Genomic DNA, 25,328 nt, shown 5'->3' with positions numbered 1-25,328 from the left:
AACAAACCCCATAGGTCTCTGCCCTAAAGAGACCCTCACATTTTAAGGAAGTAAGTTTTTACCTGTGTTGTTGTCTGTCCCCACAACCATTGTCCAACCTCACCCTGAAGGTCAGTGACTCTGCACCCGTCCCCCTTGGATCCTCTCATGGCCATGGAGCAGCATTCCTGCCAGCTCTCAGGAGAGGCAGGAGCTGGGCTGGAAATGCCTGTTGCCTTCCAGCAACAACCACACTAGTGCTTGCTTTGTTGCATACTAATGAATGTTAATTGGCCTCGGCTTGTTATCAACATTGTGTGGGAGCCTTTTGCAGAATGGTGGGATGGGGGTTGGGAAGACTCCAAAGGGCTTTTACCTTCCACTGAGGGATGGTCTCCTAGGTGGATGAGGGTTGAATTGATGCTCCTGGTGGAAACATGTCCATTTGTGAGCCATGGGAGGGCTGTGCCTGCTGGCCTCATGCCAGCCTTGGTAGTGGTCCACCTGGTAGGTTCCCTCTCTGATATGGCACAAGGTTTCAAGGAATTGTAGGGGCTGTCTTTAAACCCACTTGAGGGCATGGGGAGAAGTTGAGCCCTTTGGAGGCTGGGCAGTGCTCATCTTCAGGTCTTCCTCACAAAGGTTCAGTGCCCCTCTCCTGCTGCCATCCCCGGGCACAGCACGCGGCCCCTCCACACTATCCATTGTTCTCTTTGAACTGTTCAGCTGGAGCCTGTCTCCTTCTCTCCACTGCCCTTTACCACTGTTGCAATCCTGGCATCCACTGCAGCAGCTGGATATCTCCTGCAGCCATACCCCTTGTCCGATCACTCAGCCTGAGCCGTGGAGGGCATGAAAACCCCCACAGAGTGATCCTGCTGTAGGGGAAACACCACTGCAGTTTGCTACAAGCTAGAGAGGCAGGTTTGATGGAGCTGGGTTGTATCAGCGCTCTTGAAAAATGTCTCTACCATGTGTGTAAAGTCATAAGTCTGGCTCATTTGATATTGTGTTTGTAGGACACAGAAAGTTGATCTCACACTGGGGTCAGTTCTGGGACAGGCAGGACTGTGTCCAGACCTGTGGTACATCGAGGCTTCTGCCAGTGAGAAAGTTGGGATTGTTGCTTCAGAGGGGGGTCTGCTAATTTGGGTCAAGTAGCCTGCTGACCTTGATGTGTTTCGACTGGGACTTGTAACTTCTCTAAAGCTGAAAAATCAGTCTATGCTTGACCTGAGAAAAGCTCCTGTAGCTTTTCTGGTGTTTGAATCCTGATTATCCCCCATGACGAACACCAAGTTTCAGACGAGGTCCTGGTGACTGTGCTTCTTTTTAGTTTACTCTTTCTTTGCTCACATGATGACAGGAGTTTTTGCAAAAAAAGGACTTATGAGGAGAGGGAATCAAAGTGTCAGGATTAGGAAGAGAGAAGGATGGAGCACTAGCCAGGCACATGGCATGCTTGGCCAGGGAGCAGCCCCGAGGAGCATTATAAGGATAATTTTTTTCCTCCCACCTGTTGTGAGGAGCAAGTAGGAAGTGAGCTATTGTGCTTCCTCCCCAACTGCTAACGACAGGAGACTTGCTTATGGTCGTGCGCTGGAAGCTAATTAAAACTGGTGACAATGGTAATTGAGTAAGGATGCTTGAGGACAAGTATGACCTCATGTCTAAAATGGTAATGAGGCCTATTAAAATCCACACCAGAAAGAGAAATGAAAAGGGGAACAGAGGCAGAGGTGGTGCGAAGGGAGCAGGAGCAGGTGGGGACAATACCTGGCAGCCAGAGCACCAGGAGGGATGGGGAACATGGAGGTGTCAGGCTTCTAAATCTCCTTAATGAACAGCCAGCTCTTCAGCTAGCTGGGCTGCCACTCAGGCCGAGTCAGCCAAAATGCTTTGGTTCAAGTGCCTTCCCCTGCTGCTCGCCCAGGCCTGGGTGTAGATCCTATTAAGCAATGACGACACTTGTTACTGTTTGTTGTTGTCTACACTCTTCTGGTTCCTTGCTGGAAGAAGGGGACATGCCAGGAAACTGGCAGTTGCTGCCAGCACAAGGAGGGTATCTGCAAAGATGCACCCTGGAAATTGCACTGGTGTGGGAAAATGCATTGGCAGAAGAAAACTGCAGCGAGTTTGGGGTGCCACGCCCGGGCTCGGACCAGCACAGCACCTGGTTTCAGCTCCACAGCTGGAGTGTAGGAGTTGGGGGCTGCTCTGACCTCAACATGTGTTGTTTTGCAGGCTGGTATAGCAGTGCTCGGGATGCCACCGTGCTCCGTGGGAACCCAAGTTCCATGCTGACTCACTTCGCTGCAGAGGACACCCCAAGGGACACCGGGAGGTGGGCACTCCCTGTCCTGGCCCTGGATGTGCACCACATCAGTTTGGGTGAGCTCAGCCCTGGCCTGCCAGACCCCCTCACTACACCCTGCTGACAGGAGGAGATACGGTGTATGCCGGAAGTTTCTTCTCTCTGGAGAAAGCCAACGCTTGTCCTTCCAGTAGGGGCTAAGGTACGGCTGGATAACGGCTGAGGATGTGCTATGGAGCCAGGATTCAACTGCTCTGAGCTCTGCGATGGCAGCTCCAGTTTTGACAGCCAGCAGCAGCGGGCACTGCAGGAGCTCTGCACTGTAACAGTGGTATGTACGGAGGCAGGGAAGTGCTCTGGGGTATGAGGTTTGCTCTGCTGAAGTGGATTTGGGTGGAGAGATGGAAAGGGGGGTGCAGCTGACAAGTAATCCCAGTCCAGCCAAAGGCAGCGTGCTGGTTGGCCTCTAAGACAAGCCCAGTCTAGGTGACACCTAGCAGTTACCAGATAGTGAGGAAGCATCCACAACAGCCAACTCATGTCAAGCAACCCCCTGTGTGTCAGCCAGTGTGACAGCTGCTTAGGATTGGCCTGAAATGGCCCCATTTGCCCTTGACCTTTCCTGTCCTCTGCAACTTCAAAGTGCTTTTCAAATATGAATAGGGCATGATTTAATTAAAAGTCATTATCTATAATAAATGGTACCCTCACACACACCAGTAAGCCAGTGGAAATGACACTGGGATGCACTCAGTTGCAGTTGGCACCATGTGAGGCTGCTGGATGGGCCAGTGAGGCTTGGCCCGCTCGGCTCTCCATCACGTCCTGCACGACCATGAGCCTTTAATTAGAAGACTAAGCTGCTTGGCTCCTCTGGCTCTGGCAGCTGCTGTACAATTAATATTCCCCCTGCTAGGACCAGGATTTACTCCTCTCAGCGGCAAACAAAGCGCTCCATCAACTTCAAGCAGCATCAACATCCAGGGAAACAGCAGTCAGGTGGGAGGGTGTGTGTTCCTTGGGAAATGAAAGGTGGAGATCATATGGGTGTTTCTGATCCCTGGGTGGCTGACCATCTCCACCATCTGGTTTCCCAGAGAGCCAAAAGACTCCCCAGGGAATAGAGAGAGGGAAGAGGAGGTGGGAAGCAGTTTGCAAGAGGGATATGAGTATCCCCTCAGGAATCCCTCCACACTGTTGCAAAGCGAGGCTGAGGTGTGCATGCAGCTGTATCCCAGCATACAGCAGCAGCAGCATTGGCTCTTGGCTGGATGTCTCTCCCATCCAGGGGTTTGCCTTACACAGTTGCCCTGCAACCAGCATGGCACCAGCATGTGAGCTGCCAGGAGCCCATGGATCAGCTGTGCTCGTGTGGCAGTGACACGTTTTTGTTTTAAGAATTATGTGTTGGCTTTAGTTCTCCAAGTTGTGCCTTGTTCTTGCTTGTCCAGAGGAGATAAAGCCTGGCTGGGAAGAGGGAGATGAGGCATTGGCTCTAAACAACTGCCTTACTTCTCCCTGAAGATTTATTTCTAGCAAGGCTGGAAGCAGAAATAGCTCAGACCTTGAAGAAAGAATTGGGAATTTGGGGCAACTGTCAGGAAAAGTTGTCTTCTGCCACAGAAATTACATGCAGGTCAACGGGCATGTCTGAGAAAGGACAGCACCAGAGAAGTTAGTGAGGAGGCACGTGATCCCAGCTCACACCCCATTCTCCTCCCTTCCACTTTTACCTTAGTAAAAGTGATGCTTTTTTTAAAGAAAAAAAAAAGTCAGTAACACACCCGTAGTATGTGTGAACAAACCCACGCATGCACACCCTGTTAAAAATACTGGAGCATTTTAGATCCACAGTGGAAATAGTTTCTTGTTTCACATAGGATCATTTTGTCCATCTTATGTTAATAGGAAGATAGCAGAGAATATTTTTAAATGGAGGTTTAAACCCATAAGGTTGCTTATGTGCCAGGAGACAGGTGCCTCTGTCATACCCGCTCTGGGAGTGTCCCTCAAAAGCCAGTTCTCAGCTGATGTCTGCCTGGGACCCAGTTAGTTTCCAGCCGCTGGAGACGGGTGGAGCCCAGCTCGGTGTGTCACTGCGTAATGCCTCTGAAAAACGCTGTCACACTCCCTTCTCTGTGTTTTCTGCACCGACTGGAAGCTCTGCTGCTGGCTCCCAGTCATGTCAGCCAGCTGGTCAGTTGTCTGCTGCATGGAGGGGTAAGGGCAGAAGCCAAGGATGCCCTACCTGACTTTCCAAAGAATAGTGCTATGAGCTGGGGTACCATGAGACCTCTCTGCAGAGGTTTCTTTCCAGAGAAGGACAGTGGGGAACCATTGCCCATGTTCTTCTCTCCTACAGCCAGGGCTGCCTGAGGTTTGTGAGTCACTTGTATGGCTTCATTACGTATTTGGCTAGTTGGCCATAAGAAGAGGGCTCCTGGACTGCCCTCTCCTCCTGTGCACTCAGCAAGTGGCAGAGTACGTGTCCTGTCTACACACATCTCACCAGCCCTGCCTGCGGGTCCTGGTCAGGTGCCGGGGTGTCTGCTTATGAGGATATGTGGTTTATGGCTGAGGAGGAGCACCCATGGGTGTGATCATGCTACAGTAGGGACCTCCTTCACTGGAAGCCCCAGCAATGTCCTCTTATTCCTCACCCCTTTTGCCTCCTGCAGACATCTTTTGACCACAGTGCGAAGAGCTTCCCATCCTTCTCTGCTGGTCTCCTGGGAGTTGTGTGGACATTCCTGACTGGAGGAGTCCTGCTAGCGCTCTTCTTTCTCATCTTCACAATTCGCTTCAGGAAAAACAGGTAAGGGCTTCCCTCTTCTGCTGTGGAGGGAATGAGGAGCGGAATGGAGCAGCGGAATGAGGCTCCTTCAGGACCAGGCTTTGAGCTGATGACCAGCTAAGTGTCAGGAAGGTATGAACCTGAAGGAACACCATGGGGCAAGCAAGGCCAATGCCAGGGTTGTTGCAGCTTTCTCCATCACATCCAGTATTGATCACTGATGGAGACAGTCCTGTTTGGAGTGCTCCCTTCTTCTCCAAAGTAGGGAGCTGTAGACAGGACAAGATGAAATGGCCTCAAGCTGCATCAGGGGAGATTCAGGTTGGACATCAGGAAGAATTTTTTCACTGAAAGGTTGTCAAGCATTGGAATGCTCTGCCCAACAAAGTAGTGGAGTTACCATCCCTGGAAGTGTTCAAGAAACGACTGGACACGGCACTTGGTGCTATGGCTTAATTCACATGGTAGTGTTTGGTCAAAGGTTGGTCTTGATCACCTTGGAGGTCTTTTCCAACCTTAATGATTCTATGATTCTATGGATGCCCTCTGGCGTGGCACAGACAGTAGTGCATACTCTCATCCCAAAGGTACCATTCAATAAAAACATCAACAAGAGTGAGCAGAAAGGGAACAGGTCTCCTCTTCTGCTCACAGTCTTGGGAGCATCACTCTGAGCAGCATAGCTCCATGGCAAACCCATCATGCTCCCCCCACAGTGCACTTCCTGCTGTTGGGCCACTCATACTTTGAAGATATGCTACCCCTTTTTGATCTTGGTAGTTGCCCATATTAGTGTGGAACATGATCTTCATTGGTGAGAGAAGCTGGTTGTAAAGTGCAGACTTTCCTTGGTGCTGTTCAGTCTGCACAGAGGATGTAAAATTTCCTGCTCCCCTGAAGACAGCATAAATCCAAGCATAAGGCTCAACAATTCCTTGTAACTCAAACTGTCTCAGCCAGCACTGACCCTTCCTCAGCAATTCTGAGTGTCTTGCCTGCTTCCTGGCCACTTTCTCCTCAACTTCATTGGTCTCTTAGTCTCTCAGCTGCTTTTTCCTCCAGAGACACATCCCTCTCCCAAGCTTCACCTGGTCTCTATGTGCCATTGTTTTGCACAGAGACGTGCATCTGTGTGCAGCCTGAACTGATTCTCTAATTGCATTAAGGAACTTAATGCTTCTGACAAGCACTATGCAGTCAGGAGGGTCCTGCCCCATAAGGGTTTGTGTTGTGAGCCTGCTGCATTGCAGCATCTGCATGACCTGCATCCCAATCTGAAGCACTTAATTTACTGAGTAGTGTGGCCACCTTAATTGATTACCAAATTATTTAGGCCCCTGAAGATATTCTCAGAGCATACTGTAATGAATGTGCGTTATTTATTTGCTGTGCAGTAAATAAATACTGGTCTGCCTACTGAACCTGGGAGGGCAAAGGAGACCTTTTTCAACATGCAGCTGAGAGGGTGAGCTGATGAATATCTTTCCCCAGGGGCTGAGGCATGGCAAGGAAGTCAGGGAGGGAAAGGACCAGGTTGAATCCCTTGTGAGGCAGCAAGCCAGGAAGGAGCTCAAGGGTAGAGAAATGCAATGACTTGGCAGCAGATTGAAGGGGCAGAGCTATGCAGGGGGATGGCAGGAGCTACAGCTTTTGCTTGATGGGCTTGCTGGGGAAGGGTGACAGGTCATGAGAGATCGCTGGGTTGATTCTCCCCTCCCTGAATACAGTTACAGGATTATGAGTGATGGGGTGAAATTACAGAGGGGAGGCTGTAAGCTGAACATTGCAGGCGGCTTCCTGAAGTTGAGACTGTGCTATGTGAAAATATCTCCTCAGAGGAAGGAGCAGTGGGAAGAGCCTGTTCTTGAAGGCGCTTGTAGCTGTTGCACCCAAAGCTGGGGACAGTCACCACGTGGTGCACTGGTGTGGTTTTCCACTTCCGCCCCTCCACAGCAGAAGTGTTGGGGTAGAGTGAAATGAGTACTTTAAGCACAGTGAAGCATTCCAGCAAGACGGCAGAGAAGATGGGTTATGCACTATGGAGCAATGGCTGAGCTTTTTGAGCAGCTGTGAACATCAGAGGCTGGGGGATGGACAGTGTGTCAGCATCCCTTATGGCCATCGTGGCCCCTGTAAGGGGACCTCGCCCTTGTGCTGCCAGGTCATGATGCTCAGTAACTGTCACCACCTTCCTTGCTTTGTTTCCTGGAGGATCGTGAAGATGTCCAGCCCCAATCTCAACATTGTGACCCTGCTGGGCAGTGGCTTGACTTACACGAGTGCTTACCTCTTTGGGGTTCAGGAGCAGAGCCTGCCTTCTGGAGACTCCATGGAAAAGCTTATTCAGGTGAGTGGGGGGTTTGCTGGGATGGGTACCGTCATGCATGCACATGTACATGCCTGTTTGTACGTGCGTTCTCTTAGCCACAGCCTGTCACCACCTCGCTGCTGGCTGCACGTGGCCGGGCTGTGGTTTTCACATACACAAAACGCAACCAGATGCTTTCTGTCTGAACGGCCTTCACTGTTTGTGCAAACCACATCTGCACTGAGGAAGGGACTCAAAGCAGGTCCCCAGGGGAGAGAGAGGTCCCACAGGCAGGCAGGCTGCTGGGCTTGTAGAAGTGCATAGGGAGAGAGGAGCCTGAAGGGAGATGGGATCCTCCACAGAGCCACCACTGCCTAAAGTAGCACAGATGCTGTGAGGCTGCAGGTGAGTTTTTTGGCTGCAGAGCAGATCCTCATCAAAACACTCACCTGTGTGATGCACCCCCAAGTCCTGACCTGAGGCAGCCGCCCTGCCAGACCGAGGGCTGGGCATGCATCCATGTGGGAGAGTGGGACGTGGGAGAATGCACACCCTGCGTCCTGCTCAGCCGCTGGGCTGAGGATAATTAACGGAGGTGCCAGCAAGTGATTTATTGGTGCTGGGACCTACCATGTCCCTGCTGCTCACAAGCTGCCTGGCTCTCCCTGCCTGGTCCTCTGATGAAAGTCTCTCGGGATGGGGAGGAAAAGGCAGGCAGCAGACATGCCTGCAGAGGAGTATGTGCCTTTTAATTTATTTCACTCTATGGTCAGCTTTCTAATGTCTGATATGACTTTCCAGAAGCCAGAAGACCATAGACATATCCCCACCCATCTTTCTTGCACCCCTGGGTGGGAGGGTGTGGGGTGTCCCTGCGAGCCCCTCTTTCAGCCTCCTTGCTCTGACCCTCTGGCAGGTGCGGCTCTGCCTGCTGTGCGTGGGCACCTCCCTGGTGTTTGGCCCTGTCCTGGGGAAAAGCTGGCGGCTCTACAAGGTGTTCACCCAAAGGGTGCCAGACAAGCGGGTGGTGAGTACACAGCACCCGAGGAGGGAAGGGAGGGGGGAGAACTTCCCGAGGAGGGCAAACACCAGCAAAAACCAGTGTGGAACAGCAGATAAAAACTGGCACAGGACAGTGATGGATGCCACAATCACAGGTCGTTTCATGCCTAGCTGTGCATGGGCCCCTCATTTATTCCTGAGCAATGAGGCAAGAGCTTTTCCACTCCACAGGTGAGCGGGTGCCCTGCCAGGCTGCCTGTTCCCCTGTGGAGTCACAGCCCCATCACTGAGCAAGGTCTTGGTCTTGTTTTACGTCAGCCCCATACCTTCATTAAACTACATTTGTTTCCTGGGCTGGGCTGCTTGTTTTTGTGGGATGAAAATAAACCAGGTATCCTCAAAAGCATCTCATGTAGGGCCATCCCCAGATGCATCTCATCACTTGAAGGGAGGGAGGGAGCACTAGGCACTCCTCTGCAGCACTTAAAGAAGGGGAATCAGCAGCTGGGAGGGAAATGGGAAATTTGTTCACGTAACAGTGCATGTAACTTAGAGCCTTCAGTGGTCACTTTCCAGTGGTGAAAAAGTAGGTCTCAGATGAAAGGTGAGATGAGACGGTTTGCAGGGGAACTGGGTACCAGCAAGGAGTCCCATTCCTGATGCACCAGGATCTGTGTTAAACTTTCAAAATCATAATACTACTGGCTTTTTTTCCCCACCCTTTCTGTCTCTGCTGGTGATATGGACATAAGGGATGATAGTCTTGTCTTGGAGGAACTGTTTTCTGTCACAGCATGTACCTGCTATCCACACCATCAGGGAGGGTTTATGCTTGCCCCAAGCCTGATTAGGTCTCCAAGAGTTTGGGAGCTGGAGACAGAGATTCTGTGGCCAACTCTGATGTAGGTGAGCCACTGGATTCCCCTCTGGGGGAAGTAGTAGGATAGACATGTTGCTTGAAAGAAACAACTAGAAAGGGACCCAAGGGGATGGAGGTCATTGGTGTCCATTTGCTCCCCAGAGTACCTTTTACTTCTTGTGTGTTTGCAGATTATCAAAGACCTCCAGTTGCTGGCGATGGTGGCAGCATTGGTGCTGGCAGATGCTGTGTTGCTCTTGACGTGGGTATTTGCCGATCCAGTCCAGTGCTTCCGAAGCCTCGGTGTCTCACTGCGGGTAAGGGGATGAGGAGGGGTGGTGGAGGGTTTTGCCATGTTCTGTCTGAACTCTGTGGACAAAGTTGGTGGATGGCCAGGCATTTGGAGATGCTGTTTGAAAAACAATGGAAAGAAAAACAAGTCAGAAAAACTTCTGGTCACTCTGGGTTGGGTTTTTGTTCAGTCTGTTACAGAGGTGAGGGTCCACTGCAAAATTTCCAGTTCTGTGCAGATCACATGGGTGACACAGGGAGAGGTCCATGGCACCTGCATTATGCTTTAGAGAAATGTTTAACCAGCCCTGTTGGCAGCAGAATGCCAAAATCTTCCTTGCTTTAACCTTCTGCCCCTGGTAGCACCAGCTTTGGCCTATCCTTTTAGACATTTGCAGAGAAGACCAGCTTAGATGTGTCTGCCTCTCAGTCTGCAGCCTTCACTTCAGTCTTTCCCTTGCTTTCTAGGTGACAGAGAAAGGCATGACCTGCTCCATGAGCCGGGTGCAGTCCTGTGCATCGCTCTATTCTGATCTTTGGCTCGTTCTCATTTTAGGGTTTAAGGTAGGTAACCTCTCGATTGATTCTTGAATTATAACTCTCTGTCTTACAACGTAAACTGTTTAGCAGCATTTGTTTTTTCGCTGCTCTCCCAAGCTACAGGCCTGTTGCAGATTCCAGCTACTCCTGTTCATCTCAAAAGCCCTCCTATTTCCAGTCCGTCCCATCTTAGAAAGGGTAAAAGCCCTGTAAACCACTTTTTCCCTGCCTCACTACCTCTTTTTTGTACACAGTGCACATACAGTCTCTCTATTTCCCTCCCTGCAACCCCCTGTGCCTCATCTATCTCACTTCTTAAAACTCATGTCTTGCTGTTCTCTAAAGCGCACTCTTTCTATAAAGCCTCAGAAGGCTGTCCAGTGCAGTGGTGCACCATGTGGCTCAGTCCCTGAGTCCTCTGACTCCAAACCAAGGAGGTGCTGATGACAAGTGTTTGCTCCCTGCCTTTACAGGATGTTTATCGACTTAATTATACCACTGGGGTGGACTTTCACTGGTGGAGCTCTGCACATGGCCATTCTTATTCCAGAAGTGTTAGTTATACCGATGTAACTATGTAGTTGTAATTACTGCTGTAATTATCTGTGGTCTCATGTGTCTCTGGTATGGCAGAAGCTGGACACATTTCAGAAAGCTGATGTTGATGAAGCTTGTGAGATCACAGCCTTTCTTCAGTAATGGCTTCATCTCTGTGCAGTACCGGCAGTTCCTTTGTGATTCACTGTAATGTAATACTCACTGACCATCTACCCAAAATTGTAGGAAAAAGAGCAGAAAGGGACCTTACAACACAGCCAAGTCCTCCTCTCTACACTTCATTTCAAAGACATTAGTGTAGCCTGTCCTTAGAAGTCCTTTGGTATTGAATGTAGGTATTCTCTGGGTTTTCAGTGCTGTGTCTCCACCTCTGATTTCGTCTGCAGTTTTTGTTATGGTTTAGACAAGTAATGTCTTCGCCTACAGTTCCTACAAAATGCTTTCTGAAATAAAACATCCCCACTATCTGTCCCAAGTAATATTTTTTAGTGTTGTGTTGTATCTGACCCTGTCCCCTTCTGCCTGCTGGGGGTTGTGGAGCTATTTCCTTAGTACTTTCTCTGGAGTTAATTTGGATTTACACTAATGTGTGCATACATAGCAATTCTTAGCATCCACAGCATTAATGTGCTCAGCCCTTTGGGAAGCCACTCAGTGTATTATCCTGGTTTTACTGGAACAGAGCAATGAACAGAAATGATTTGCCAAGGACATGCCTGGAATTAGGAGCAAAATTCCCTGCTCAAGATTAAAATAAACAAACAAACCACTTAGTCCTGTGCTTACTGAAAGTCCTAGTTTACTAGATGGCAGTGTTGTTGTCTGTGTCCCAGATAGACTGTATGAATTTAAATGGGACTTTGGTGCTGATTATTTTCTTGCTCAGGGATTAGAAGCTGACTTGCCTTTGGGCCATTTGGAGGTGCCCCATGGTGGACATGGTTATGATCCAATTCACATTCTACAAGGCAGAGTCAGGTGTCGGCCTAGTTCCCAGTGAGGCAGGTCTCACTATTACAACCCCGCCTTGAGAATTTGTGGTGCTCTGAAGTTGCAAGTCTCACCAAAGACTGTGGACATGAACCTCTCTTGCCCTTGTCCCTCCAGACCTTAACCCTGGCAGTGGTCATCATGATCATCAAGCAGCCACAGCACAGAGGGGTCCAGAAGAGTCTAAAAAACATCTGCACTCAGGTCACAAAGCACTTCTTGATGCCCAAGTAACAATGACTCTTAGTAAACTAAGGCAGACACAGTTACACTTACTAGGTAGCACAGGAATAGTTTAAATCATATTCTCTGTATTCTGGGCTGTTGCAGGTGCTGGGATTTTGTTAGATACTATTTCGGAATGATCCTGAAGGCAGACCATAGCCTGCATTATGGAGGTGGGCAAAAGATACTTGGTGTTTCCTGCCAGTGTCCCCTGGAGAAGGAAGGGTTCATCCTGCTGGATAGTTTAATCTTGAAAAAGACTAAACTATCTTGGAAAGATACATTTAGGGGACACTTGAGGGCCAGTGTGGTGAGGCAGCCTGCTCTGAAACAACTGATCTGCTCGGGGGGGGGGGGGGCAGTTCCTCTGTGTACAGAGCACTTCTCTAGTGCCTTTCCCTTCTGCTGAAGTCAGGAAACAGCAAAGGGAAGGGAGAAGAATTGCACCTGGTAGTTTCCTGGATTGCTATTTAAAGAGGCAACAAGTACATCCTCTTTCCTCCAGTCTAAACCTCCATTTCTTCTTGCCTTTTTCTTCTGAATGTCCTTCTGAACATCCTTCCTGCTCCTTTAGAGGTATGTCATTGCTCCTCGACGGCACCCCACTGTTGCATCCCTGCAGGGACCTCTGTCTCCTGTTTGTCTGTCTGTCTGTCTGTCTTTGCTTCTCCTGCTCCAGGCTGCCCAAGGGGCAGGTTTTGTGTCTTATCTCTCTTGGCCATCCCCTGCTCTGTGGCATCACCTGCTGACCTGACCTTCATCTCACACAGCTTGGTTGGGACTCCTGGTGCCGACTGGCACCTTCCCTCCTGCCCTTTCTCCCCAGCCCCACTTCTGGCCCCCAGCAGTGTGCCAGGCGTTTGCTGCGGCATCACCAGCGCGCACTCAAGGTCTGCATTATAGATCAAAGAGCATTAATTAGGATTGCACTGAGTGTATCTGAGCTCACCAGGCTTGGTTTGAAGTGGGGGTTGACACCATCAGGCTGTAATTTTCCACACTCTGGAAACCTCTTTTTTCTGCTTCCAGAGTATTCTCCTGCTGTACGGGACCTACTTGGCCGGTCTGACCGACAGTGTCAGCTCCTCACCAGTCAACCAGTCCTTGACACTCATCGTTGGGGTCAACCTTGTTTTCCTGGCTGCTGGCACTATCTGCTTAGTTCATCGTTTCTTCCGTACTTGGCACAACTTGCTGTTTGGTTTTACCTCTGGAGGAATTTTTGTGTGTACAACCACGATCAACTGCTTCATCTTTGTCCCACAGGTATCTTCCACCTCTGTCCTGTCACTTGGCTGGAAACAGGCACATTTTCAGAGTTTAACAACAGCAGCCTTGTGGGCCAAAGCACTTACTTTCCTGCTTTTTTCCCCAAATGTTTGGGCTCACCTGCACAGCTCATCTTCCAAGCCCCCCCATGGCTCTGCTTCCCCAAGCAAATTCCTGGAGTATCACAGAATCACAGAATGGTTTGCGCTGGAAGGGACCTTAAAGATCATGTAGCTACAACACCCCTGTTATATGCAGGGAACCTTCCACTAGACCACATTACTCAAAGCCCCCTCCAGCCTAGCCTTGAACACTTCCATGGATGGGAGATCCACAACTTCCTTGGGCAACCTGTTCCAGTATGTCACCACTCTCATAGTGGAGAATTTCTCCCTTTTATCTAATTTAAACCTACCCTCTTTCAGTTTAAAGGCATTCTCCCTTGTCCTATCCCTATGTGTCCTTGTAAAAAGTCCATCTCCAGCTTTCTTGTAGGCCCCTTTTAAGTCCTGGAAGGTTTCCAAGGAGTGCAGGTGTGTTGAAGAGCTGCTGCTCAGAACCTTCCTGCAGCAGTGTGCCACAGGTGGCAGCCATGCAGAGAGCACAGGTGGAGGCGAGGCAGTCGCTGGTTTTGTCCTCCCATGTGGGTGGTGGGATCTGTTCTTCATGCGCTTGTCCTCTCCTCATACCTCACATGCCCACTCCCACAGAAAGTTTCTGTCCATGGCAGGGATGGAGCTGGGCTCAGGCCATCCAGATGGCCTTGCCAGGCTCAGAGACTTTTCTGCTGCTGGTGATCCCCAGGGGAGGCTGTCCTCCTTTGTGCTTTTAGAGAAGGAAGCTCAGCTTTGCCACGAGTGAGGAAGCCTTTTGGGGTGAGGTGAGGCTCTTCTGCTTCCCATGTCCTCGAGGAGCAGCCTAGTGTGCCTGGCCACCATGTTATTGGGAATAATGCTCCCATTGTTACAGGGAGAGGAAACAGTTGTTTACTCAGTTGAATGTCTGAAGGGATGTTTGGGCTCAAGGACATGAGGTGAGAAAGGGAGGAAGAGGTGAAGCTGAAGAAAGAACACATCTGTGCAAGGGAGGGCTCAGGGGATCTCAGCAATGTATATAAATACCAAAGGGGGGTGGAGTAGGGAAGGGGGAGTCAGGCTCTTCTCAGTGGTGTCCACTGACACGACAGGGGACAATGGGCACAAAATAAAACACAGGAAATTCTATTTAAACATAAGAAAAAGGTTGTTTTTTTCTGTGAAAGTTGTAAAGCACTGAAGCACATTGCCTAGAGACGTCCATACTTGGAGATAATCGAGGCCCGGTTGGACACAGTCCTAGGCAGGTTGCTCCATCTGACCTTGCTTGAGCAGGGTGTTTGGACTAGATGATTTCCAGAGGTCCCTTCCTACCTCAGTTGAGGCAGTGTAACTGCAGAGTCCCAACCCCTTAGATGAGCAGCCTTTGGGAGCAAGGATCCAATCTCCCTCTGACAAGCACCAAACCTGCTGGCGATGCTTTGCCAAGTGCCAGGTCTCTCAGACTGAGGGCAGAGGAGCTGATGAACTGTACTTGCACTCTGCCTGTACCATTTTTCTGTGGGAGCCTGGGGCCCTTGAACATTTTATTTAACTTGGATCTTTTAATTCATTACCTTGTTTTTCCTAATGGGCTTGCTTTTCTATTGCTCATCTGAGATCAATAAGCAGCTGGAGCTGGGCTGCACAAGGCTTCCATGTAGACACTAGATGAGAAAATAGGTACTAAGCATTACTGGTTTTCAGCCTGTCACCAGTGATTCAGGGATAAGGGGGCATGCGTGACACTGTCTTTGTCTGTCACAGAGTCAGGAGGGGGGAGAAGAGGGAGGGGGCTTTTACAGCGTGCTTAGAGGTTTCAGTGCAGACAGGCACTGCCTCCTGCATTAAAAGCTGGAGCCAGACACAGGGTAGGGCTCAGATGGGTGGGAGGCTCCAAGTGTCACTGCAGCCCCTCGCTCAGCCATCTCTTGCCACTGGTCTCTGCTCTCCTGTCACACCCTGCCTTTGTCTCCCCCTCTCAAGTCCCTTTGTCTCCTTCGCGCTTGAGCTGTGCCTGCCTCCCGCTGTGTTGGCAGGGGCTCTGCAGATAACATCCTCTTCTACTCCCTAGCTCAAGCAGTGGAAAGCCTTTGAAGAAGAAAGCCAAACTGTGAGCCACATGGCAAAATATTTCACCAGCCCAAGCAGGAGCTGCCGCTCGGTGTACAGCGAGGAGCAGCTCTACCAGCTGATAGGGGAGAAGAACTCCATGAAGCGGCTGCTCACCGAGGTACAGGGCTCTGCCAGGCCCCCTCAACCACACCAGCTTCTCTCCTTCCTTTTTGTGGGCTGAAGGCTTTGCAGGGTGGGAAGCCCTTTTTTACACCCCCATCCACACTGGCGATCCCTCACCAGCCTCTTTCTTCCTGACGGGAAGAGCTGCTTTGTTTTGTCACATCACTCTGCACTCCAAAGCACCAAAATTTAGGCATAATCTGGAGGGTTTAAAAAAAAGATCTGTATGGAGAAGTGCAGGAGAGCCTGGTTGCCACAGCCTGGTCAAACCTGGTTAGTTTAGAGGGCAGATGCTCTGTTTCAGAAAAGCCCCCAGCCTACTGTTCTCTCACCTGCACTGCATAGTGGAAGCACCCCAGCTTGGAGAGCTGCCTGCCCCAGTGACCCCCTTCCCGCACTCCCATCTGGAGGCCTTCAGGGGAGGATGAGGTCACACAGGCTGCCAGTGTGGCTCTTGCCATGCAGAGAGGGGCGATTTGTTTTCTAGCAATGCCAGTTTCCAAGCTGGCAGTGTTTTCATACCCTCTGCCTGCCCCGTGCCTGACAGGCTTATTTGTCTGACACAGAAAAACGCCGTGATTGAAAGCCTGCAGGAGCAAGTGAGCAGCGCCAAGGAGAAGCTGATGAGGCTGATGTCTGCGGAGAGCGGCTGCAATCCCCGTGCCTTGCCCGCAGCTCCCAGCACCTGGAGCTCAGGGGGGCATGGGGATGCACCAGGGGACCGCTGCCCCCCGGATCCAGAGAGGGATGGGTGGCAGCCTCCCTGCTCGCTGCCTACACCGCCTCTTTGCAGCAATCCTCAGGCCCTCCAGGAAAACGCAACCCATGAGCCTGTTTGCTCTAAGGTGCTGCTTTTTAACGCAGGGGGCAGCACTGAACGTGGCCTGAAAGACGTCCAGGAGTGTGGGACACCTGCAGAGCAGGGGCAGCCTCCGGAGCAGCTGCCAGGCCAGGCCAACTCAGGTGGTGTAGCCTGGGAGTCATCCCCCAAAGTCAGCTATGTAAACAGTGAGAAGCTGTGGGAAATCTTGCAAGAGCTAAGCCTGGATGGCAAAAACTACAGCCCGGCCTTACCTGCAGGACCCCCACTTGGCAGCCGGGGCACCCCAGGCGACCAGGGAGAAATTTGGGGGGGCCAGGACGGCTACCCAGGCATCCACACACCCCTCAGCCCCTACCTGGCGAGGCACCATCGGAGAGTCCCTTTGCCCCCTGCCTCCACCCACTTCCCTGGACATGTATCCCCTCGTGCCAACCACAGGGTGAAGGAAGTGGGCAACTGGATCCATGGGGAGTCAGCACACATGTCCCTGGAAAGGGAAGGGGAGATAGCTGGCAGAGGGTTCCTTCACCCCCCAGCACCATCCTCTCCAGCCATCCCTAGGGAGGTCTGCCTTCAGCCAGAGGGGTGGCTAGGATGGCCAGAGTCCCAGGGTGCTTCATCGTGCATCCCGCAGGAGCAGTGGCGGTGGCAGGGCACCCCAAGGGGACCTGCTGAGCCTTCCCTGCGCTCACTGTACTACTACCCAGACTCTGACTCCAGCAGCAGCAGCAGCTCTGAGGAGATGTTTCATGGCTGCCACCGGCCCTGCTGCGAGGTCTGCTTCCAGAGCCCACGTGGCTCCCTGGACAGCAGCAGCACGGACACGGACACAGAGCCCAGTGACTGCATGGACCACCAGGCAGAGCACCACAGTGGGCCCCAGCCTGTGGTGAACTTCAAAGACGATCTGAAACCTACCTTTGTGTGACTGGGAGCACCCCTGCCCCAGGAGCAAGTGCCCTCCCACCCCTGAAACACTGCATGTTTTCAGCAATGCTGAAGCTGCACGTCATTCTGGGGGATGTACCTTTTTCTGGAATCTGGGGATCAGGAATAAACCTTGCCTCGTTCTGGGTTGCAGTGTCAGCTCCAGCCTGATCAGCCATGACTGCAGACTGAGTTTGGCTGAGAGTGGGTTGGAAGCACTCAGGGAGGTGGCTGTGCTTTTGTCCTGGCTGCTCTGGGCAGAGACACTTGGCACTTCTGTCGTTCCTGGTGCTGGCAGTGGAAAGACTGGGGCTGGGTGGCCTGTGAGAGCCCACACTTCATCACCTCAGAGGGCTTTCCCTGTGAGAACTGGGTGATTTGCACTGGCAGGGAGCAGCATGAACACACATGGCTTCTTGCACACAGCATAGGTACAGAGAGAGGACTCCTTCCTTCCCCCGAGGCTGCTGATAGAGAGCCTCCCACTGGCATCACACCCAGCCAGGTGCAGAAGCAGTTGCAGGCTGCCACTCACCTGGGGCGTGTTGCTCTTGGGCAAAGCAAAGACCTTGGGGTGGGGTTTGTACAGGAACCTTTTGGATTTTGGTGCGGTTTTTGTAGCACGTGAGTGAGAAAATTGAGTCCAAAGGTGATGTCCCAGGAGGTGTCTTTACATTTTGTATCGTTCAGGTGCATGGTCATAGGTGAGACTCAGGTCAGAGCTGAAGAGAAAGGTAAGCTAACAGTTGTAAAGGAAGATGTGGAAAGGTTTTTCTTTTTTTACCTTGTTTTCTGGGGCTTGTGTCCTTCTGTATGTCTTTGTATGGATGATGTAGTTGGAATAAGGTTTGTTTAAATTAATATGCTCTGTTTAATTTTTATCATAGAAATACCAAGAACAGTAAATCCAGTGTGCATGCCTTTTGGGGGATATTTGTGACAGCATTTCAGCAAATCGTTGCCTCCACAGGAGTTTAGGACGCTGAGACCTGACACTCAGTGCAATAAAAACCCTCTGGAGAAAGACTTTGTTAAAAGGGCAGGTTTCAGAGAAATCGCTATCCCAGTTCTGAACAAAGCATGTTAGCACTGCCCTCTCTATTAGCCATTACAATGGTGAAATCCCTCACCTCTGTGTCCCTTCACCAGTGTCACCTTTTTTCCCCCCTGTTATCTCTGCGGTTTTCCAAGCTTGCATCAAGGACACATCACCAAATCCAATAGTCTTATGAGAAACAATATTCCCATAGCCCCTCTTTGCTTCTAAAAATGTAAACACTCTAGACAGAAGGTAATCCTTTTTTTTTTGGTCACTCTTTGCTAATAGAAACCATTTTTTTTCGGTTTCTTTTACGGCTGTCTGAGCACTTACGGCTCTGGCGTCGCTGTGAAATGCATTGGCCGGGGCAAACCCGGGAACCCGGGGGCTCCCTGCACTGGGACTCGGGAGCTCTGTCCCCGTCGCCTCCCATCCGCCTGCAGTTCTGCAGCGCTCGCAGTAGGTGCTGCTGGTGCCACACCGGGTACGCCGGCATACACCAAGTGCCCCACGCGGTGCATCCCACGGCATCCCCACGCTGGGACAATGGGTGGGACAGGGATGCTCCGGGGACCCTATTAACTGTGGGGCAAAACCACTTTTCCCCACCGCCCAAGCATATTTAGAACAGCACTTTGCTCTGGGGCTGGGAAATACTGCAGCAAGGTCAAAGGAGATGATCAACCATGACCCCACCTGGAAGCGGCTGATATAAAAATTAACTTAAAATCCACAAATGAATGCAGAAAAAACTCTCTGCAGAACTTTGAACCTATGGGTTATTTGGAAACTCATCACTGGAATTTGAGGCAATTGCTTTTCTGTGTGGTGTCTTGCAGCCACCACCTGAAAACTGCATGGCATGTGGATGCCAAGAGTGTCCACTATCACAAATAGTGCGGGCCAGCAGGACTAGGGCAGCGATCATCTTCCTGTGTTTGGCACTGATGAGGCCACACCTCAAATCCTGTTTTAAGTTTTGGGTCCTTTCCTTGCTCTTGGCTGTTTAGGAAGGGACAAGTCACAGCTGGTATGAGATGTCTCTGTGTGCCTGCTTGCTGGAGCTTGGCAAGAGCCAGGAAGGCAGGAAGCCTTGAGGCTCTTGTGCCACAACCACCTGCCATTGCTCAGTCTGCCTCTGTTCCCCTGTCAGCTTGCCGCTGTTTAGGAAATAACAACATTGGTCTTGATTGTGATTGAGCTGCCTGGTTTAAAAAAAAAAAAAAAAAAAAAAAGCACTTTGTTAGCTATGGCAGAGAGGGGTTAAGCCAGGCTCTCTGAGACAAGAGTACTGACTGTTGGTGTGGAAGTTTCCCCACTGCCTTGTGTTGGTGTTAGAAGCTGGGATCTGTGGGAACCTCTTGCTCTGAGCTTTGATACCAGGGGTAGTTATTAGAAATAATGTGTGTTTGAAAGTACTGCAAGAGGGAAAACTCTCAGGTGTCCTTGGCCCAGAGTAACCAGACTGTGCAAGCCATGGAGACAGTGGCTGTACAGTGATGCCACATCTGTGCAGGTATGTTCCTGTGACGCAGTGGGGAGCAGCAGACAGGGGCCCAATGGCTTCAAGTAGCCTGTGCTGCAGGTTTTGAGAAGGTGAGGAAGCACCCACATCTGTATGACCTCCACAGGTCTGGAAGAAGCCTCAGAAAACTCTTCCTCAAGTCCAACAGCCATGAGGGCTGTGGAGAAGTGCTCTCCTCCTGAGCAGTGTTACTCTCCTGAGCCCAGAAACGGGGCCTATTTCTTACCTTACCCAGTTTTTCATGGCTGTCTTCTGCTTGGCCTCTACTTCTAGTTATGTACTACCGAAACTGCAGCTGCTGCTGTTACCCCAAGGTCTGCTCTCAAAGCCAGAGTGGCAATGCTGTAAATATCCAGTTGTGAGGCATCAGTGTGAGCTGCATCCTGATTGCTGGCCTTGTCCTGCAGAAAGTGATCTCATCCTTGGGGAACTCCTAGGAGACAGGAAAGAAAACACCATCTAAAGAATTGTGTATCCTGGGATAGTGGGAGAACTGTGGATGTTTTAGCAGTTGATGTTAACTGCGGGAACTTTCCGCTACATTACATGGTCATGCCCTGTGGACATGATCCCTGCACACACTTGGCTGAGCAAGTGCATGGGATAGCACCACATGGTTCCAAGTACTGAGTTTCTTTCCCACATTGAAATAGTATATTGAAGCTGCTGGAGCACATTCACCTTGGAGTGTGTACCTCTCTGTTTACAGTGAGGCTTCTTGCTTTCATACCCACACTACCACCCTTCCCCTGTGTAGAGGAGCCTGTAGCTCAGCTGGTTTTCTTCTAACTCAGGCATTGGTAGCTGTATGCTTTGTGCTGTCAGAGCACAATCATTTACATAAGGTTGGTGGTTTTGGTTTTTCGTTGGTTTTGGTTTTGGTTTTTTGGTTTTTTTTTTGGAGGGGGGCTTTGATTTGTTGTGGTTTTTTTTTTTTTTTCCTGGAGGTTCTTGAAGACAGGACGGGTGTGAAGGACTTTGTCCCGCCAGGCAGCTAGATAAAGCACTCTGTGATTCAGCATTTATTGCACCCTACACAGATTCCTCTGTTATCATACCAATAGGAATGTGGGGCTAGAGGGGATCTCCTAGTCGTCATATTTCCCAGCAGTGACAAGCACTGAGTCATAAAGTCTCTCTTGTTAATTTATCACAGTCCATCTTAAGAGTCATTGGGAATTTTCTTGGCAGGTTATTCCAGAACCTCACTTTCACAGAAAGATTGTTTCTCATTTGCAGCCCACATTTTTTCATAGCCTATTTTTGTCTACTTGTTCTCATGCCAGTGCTGTCTTCTAGTTAGTAGCTGTTCTTCCTTCCCGTTCTCCCAGCCTACTCTCTTACATGCCGATGAAGAATGTGGCATTTTCTTCCCAGGATCCCTGGTCTACTTGGAGAAGAGACTCTCTGTTTTTAGTTCCCTCTAGCAGCTCATACCTACTCCTCTTTCAGTCTGCAGGGAGGGAGAGCCCTGGTTTGCCTTTGCAGCCATGTGAGGATGGCTGTATATACTGCTCCATGCTTCCAGCAGCAGAGGAGTCTGGCAAGTGTTTGGCAAGATGCTGGGACAGGATCACGCTCACCTGGGAAAAGAGAGCACATGAGAAGAAATAGTCACTGGTAGTCAGGACATCAGAAAGGCAGGCCAGAAGCAGGCAAAATTCCTGTAGGTCATCAGGAAGCTGAAATTTTCTCTGCAAGTCTGCAATGTCCCTGGGGTTCCCAGCACCCATTGGGTGCTAGATTTACCATCAGTATTTTAATATACTCACAGAAGAAGGCCTGACCATCCATGTTACTTTTCAACACACCTCCTGCAATTGCTGAGAGGTGCATCTGTGCCTGGCGAGTGTGGAAACCCTGAAGAGCTTTTACTTCTCGGAGCTTCCCATGGCTTAGAAAATCCATAATGACCTGAGTTCCGTAGAAAGCCCCTGGTACCTCTCAAGGAGTTCACAGGAAGGGAAAATGAAAGCCCACCCTCTGCAGTGTCCTGATGACATGATCCAACACAGGAATAGCATGGATGTTTTATTGGACAAGGTGAATATAATGAGCAAGGCACCCTTCTGGAATTGTGTGCTGGTTTCCAGGCAATTACATCTCGTATCTAACCCAAATGAGTCGGGTGATATTTCGAACCAAAGAGAACGGCAGGAATAATATTAGCTGATGCAATCGCACCTTGAATTTACAGCAGTGCTAGGCAGATCCATGAACAGTGGGATACTCTGTACATGATTACAGCAAATTCAAGCCCTTGTTTGAAAGCAGCTGGGTTTTAGTTGGGTTTTTTGGAACAGTCCTCAAATATAGGTGGTAGATAAAGACTTCCTTTCCTCTGACAGGTGAATCTTTCATTTGAGGGTGAATTACACTTTGGCAAGATTAGTTTTTAATTTCCTCGCTATTACAGCCTTTTTCATGCCAGTAACAAAACCGCATTTAGTGCTCTCCTGCTTCTGCAATCTGTTCTTCACAGCTCTCCGATGGTGAGGTCTTTTTCCTAGTTCTCCTAATACCTGATAGGAGCCTGCTGCAGTCAGTGGGGGAGGCAGACTCCCCTGTTCCTGGAAGCCCAGCATTACTAGGTACCTGCTGTGCCACAATACAAAACCCTGGGCTAAATACCACCTTCTGATGGAAAAAAGCTCCCAGGCCTCACTGCCTTTGGCCACAGCTGCTTGAGGGCATCTGAATTAAGCCTTTAAAGCAGACAAACCCAACAACAACAAAGTGTACCCAAGGATGACACAGGGTCTAAATTACTTGAAGACAAAACTTGGGAGTCAAAAGCCTTGTCTCTTCTAATGACTGTTATGCTCATCTCAGAGAGAAAAACCATGGTCTCTTCTGTCTCTCACTGGTACCTGTCATTCAAGTGAACACAAGACCACCTCCCTGAGCTGCATCAAGGCTTCTTCACTGTATGTTTGCAAAACTGGCTCTGAGTGCTTCACCAGGAGGGCCTAAGAGACCAGTTGACCCATCAAAAAACAGGAAAACAAGAGCAGATGCTCCCAGATGGGCCCTGGTTAACTTCCTCAGATAGCAGGTCTTAGACATCAGTGAGAATCCCAAATGCCCTCTTGAAAAAGTGAGTAAGGCTGGAGAAGGTGGAAAAGGAGTTCAGAAAGCAATCTGGGGTATCAACAGTGGAGACCAATGTTTCTGCTGTTGAATAATCTGTAGTTGCTGTATGTGGGTGGTTTGTTCACAACAGCTGGTTTTAGTGAATTGAATACTTCTCTGCATGTTCATGCAGGTGTGTGTGCCCTCACACAGAGGGAAAACATCCCACTTTCTCAGGATCATCCCACTGTTTGGAATAATTGGAATTTGACAATTGATTAGAGAGAGACAAGAACCCTGCTCCCCATCAGCAATCTAAGCATCTGCTGAAGCAAGTATGAGATTTCTACCACTAAGCAAAGATTTTTCTAGATAATGACAGCATTAGGAACAACCCCACAAGCATGTGAGATACTTCTGGTAAAGCACTTAAATAAAAAAAAATCCTCTTGCAGCTTTCCACTGGGAAAAATGAGTGCCCTGCCACGCATTCAGACCCTGGGCTGCATGGGGGCCACAGTCCTATAAGGAAGCCTCTATGCTGGACACAGCAGGGGCCTATTTATACTGCAGAATTGGGCTATACTCCCCCTGATCCAGACAGCATCAATCTTACAGCAGCAGCAGGAGGTAAGGTAGGTTTTGCGCTGACCACCTACCTTCTGGTACAGCTGGAAATCTAGGAACAATATAGTTTCTAACATTATTCATCAGGTTTCAAGACCGGTGCCAAGCTCTGTGCAGCCAACAGCTGAGCAACAGAGATTTCGTCTCTCCTTTTACAGGATTATCGTAAAATAATTTCCCTCTGTGACCAGTTTAGGCTATTCTAATGCACAGTCATAAATGAAACATTGACTTCTAAAGATCTTCCTACCCTTAGGGTGGCAGATGAAAGAACAGGTCACAGCTTTGTTCTGCCGCAACATGCCTGGAAGTGTTGAGAGACATGCTTTCATTACAGGGAAATTTCCACTGTCTCATTGGTTTTGCAAGTTTATAACCTACCTGTAGAGCACAAAAGAAATGCTGGTCTGACCAAAACAGGTATAAGACATGGATTTGCTCATGCCATTCAGGCAGCAAGAGCTGTTCTGCTGATGTCTGTGTCTGTGGGAAAGAGCACAGCGATTTCCACCTCTAACACAAACCTTGTGGCTTTTTTCAGCAACTCAGCAAGCGTGCTCAAGCCCAGAATAACAGAAATTACTTTAATAAACCTGAATATCATCTTTGTAAAACAATGCGATCAGTGAAAGAGAAGTTCATGACACCCTGCTAAGAAGGATGTTGCTCAGATTAATTCAGATGCTCAAGCAGATTGCTCCTTTAACACTGCCTATGACTTAAGTCCCCAGTATAATACCACTATTTTTATGACTCAGCAGTAACCAATGCAATAAATTAATTCAGGGGATGTTCCAGATAACAAGGAGTTTATCCTGCAGCAAAAAGGTCTCTAATGAAGAGTAAAATGTTAGAGGCCCAGAGTATGCAGCAATTAGCAGATTTTGATAATTGGTGAGAATAGGAATGAGAAAAACAAAGGTGAAAGGAAGTGAAATAGATTATGATTGCATTATCTAACAATTAACATTCCTATGCACAGGGATGCACAATATCCCCTGCATTTAAAGGCTGCACAGCATTTCCTATAAAAATATCTTGGATTCACTTGCTTATAATTTTCTTAAAGCTTGAGCATTTACCAAAATTTTCATGCTGAGAGTGCTGAAAAGTTAAAATGAAAGTGATTCAGGACATTTCCAAGAAGAAGGTTAACAAAAATGCATTTGTCCCATTTCAACCATGTCTTAGTTTTTTGTCTGAGACACTTCATCTCCCCCACACCATACAAACTGGAAATCCAGTTTCAATGGGTCTTGACAAAAGCCATCCAAACTGGATCATGCTTTATGACTTTGAAAAATCACAAACCACAAATCACAAACCAGGTCTGTGGAAGCTTATTAGCACTTTGTGGAAAACAACCATCCCCAAATCATCCCTGGAAAGTCCACCCCAGCTGAGTCTGCTGGAGCACCCTGCACCTGGGCTGTGCATAGGTGGTGACCAAGCCCACCCCACCTGCCAGTCCTTGCCTCACCACTGAGAGAGAGTGCACTGAGCTGAGAGCAAAGTGGGGTTTGCCTCATTAGGGTGATCATTACCACGCTGGCAGTGAAGCAGCATGGCAGAAGAAGTGGTTGTGAAATCCAGTTGTGGGAGAAAAGTGGTAAATCTGTTTGAAAAACCTGTGACTGGGGCTGGAATGGCTGGGGGATGAGGTGGTGTAAGAGGGGAAGGCAGTGTGACTGGGGCAGAGGCAGGAAGATGGGGAGCATAATTTTCTGAGTGAACAGGGATAAGGATAGACAGAAGGATTAAGCCATCAAGGATTCAGGGTTTGAAAGCAGCTGTTGGGCAAAAAATGTGAGGGAGTAGGGGAAAGAGCAGAAGTGAAAAAAATGTGTGATAGCAGGACAAGCCAGGTGGCTGAC

The 25,328-nt window shown here is 49.6% G+C and overlaps 1 protein-coding gene across 3 annotated transcripts in view; it reads left to right on the top strand.

Annotated features, from left to right (window-relative positions):
- Positions 1-18,193, top strand: part of GPR156 (G protein-coupled receptor 156) — a 36,800-nt gene extending 18,607 nt beyond the window's left edge. For 2 of the 3 annotated variants that reach the window (XM_027653704.1, XM_027653703.1), the window contains exons 2-11: positions 2,224-2,370; positions 2,485-2,624; positions 4,972-5,108; positions 7,299-7,434; positions 8,312-8,422; positions 9,448-9,573; positions 10,016-10,111; positions 12,890-13,126; positions 15,278-15,436; positions 16,008-18,193. In XM_027653704.1, the coding sequence (XP_027509505.1) occupies positions 2,526-2,624; positions 4,972-5,108; positions 7,299-7,434; positions 8,312-8,422; positions 9,448-9,573; positions 10,016-10,111; positions 12,890-13,126; positions 15,278-15,436; positions 16,008-17,192 (2,286 nt within the window). In that variant the 5' untranslated portion in view covers positions 2,224-2,370; positions 2,485-2,525 and the 3' untranslated portion in view covers positions 17,193-18,193. The remainder of the gene's footprint in view (positions 1-2,223; positions 2,371-2,484; positions 2,625-4,971; positions 5,109-7,298; positions 7,435-8,311; positions 8,423-9,447; positions 9,574-10,015; positions 10,112-12,889; positions 13,127-15,277; positions 15,437-16,007) is intronic. The other variant, XM_027653705.1, reaches the window with a different exon arrangement.
- The last annotated feature ends 7,135 nt before the right edge of the window (positions 18,194-25,328 follow it).

This window comes from Corapipo altera, unplaced genomic scaffold, assembly GCF_003945725.1.
Source record: "Corapipo altera isolate COAL_440 unplaced genomic scaffold, ASM394572v1 61, whole genome shotgun sequence".
NCBI classification, from domain to species: Eukaryota; Metazoa; Chordata; class Aves; order Passeriformes; family Pipridae; genus Corapipo; species Corapipo altera.
This window is presented reverse-complemented; position numbering and strand designations above follow the sequence as displayed.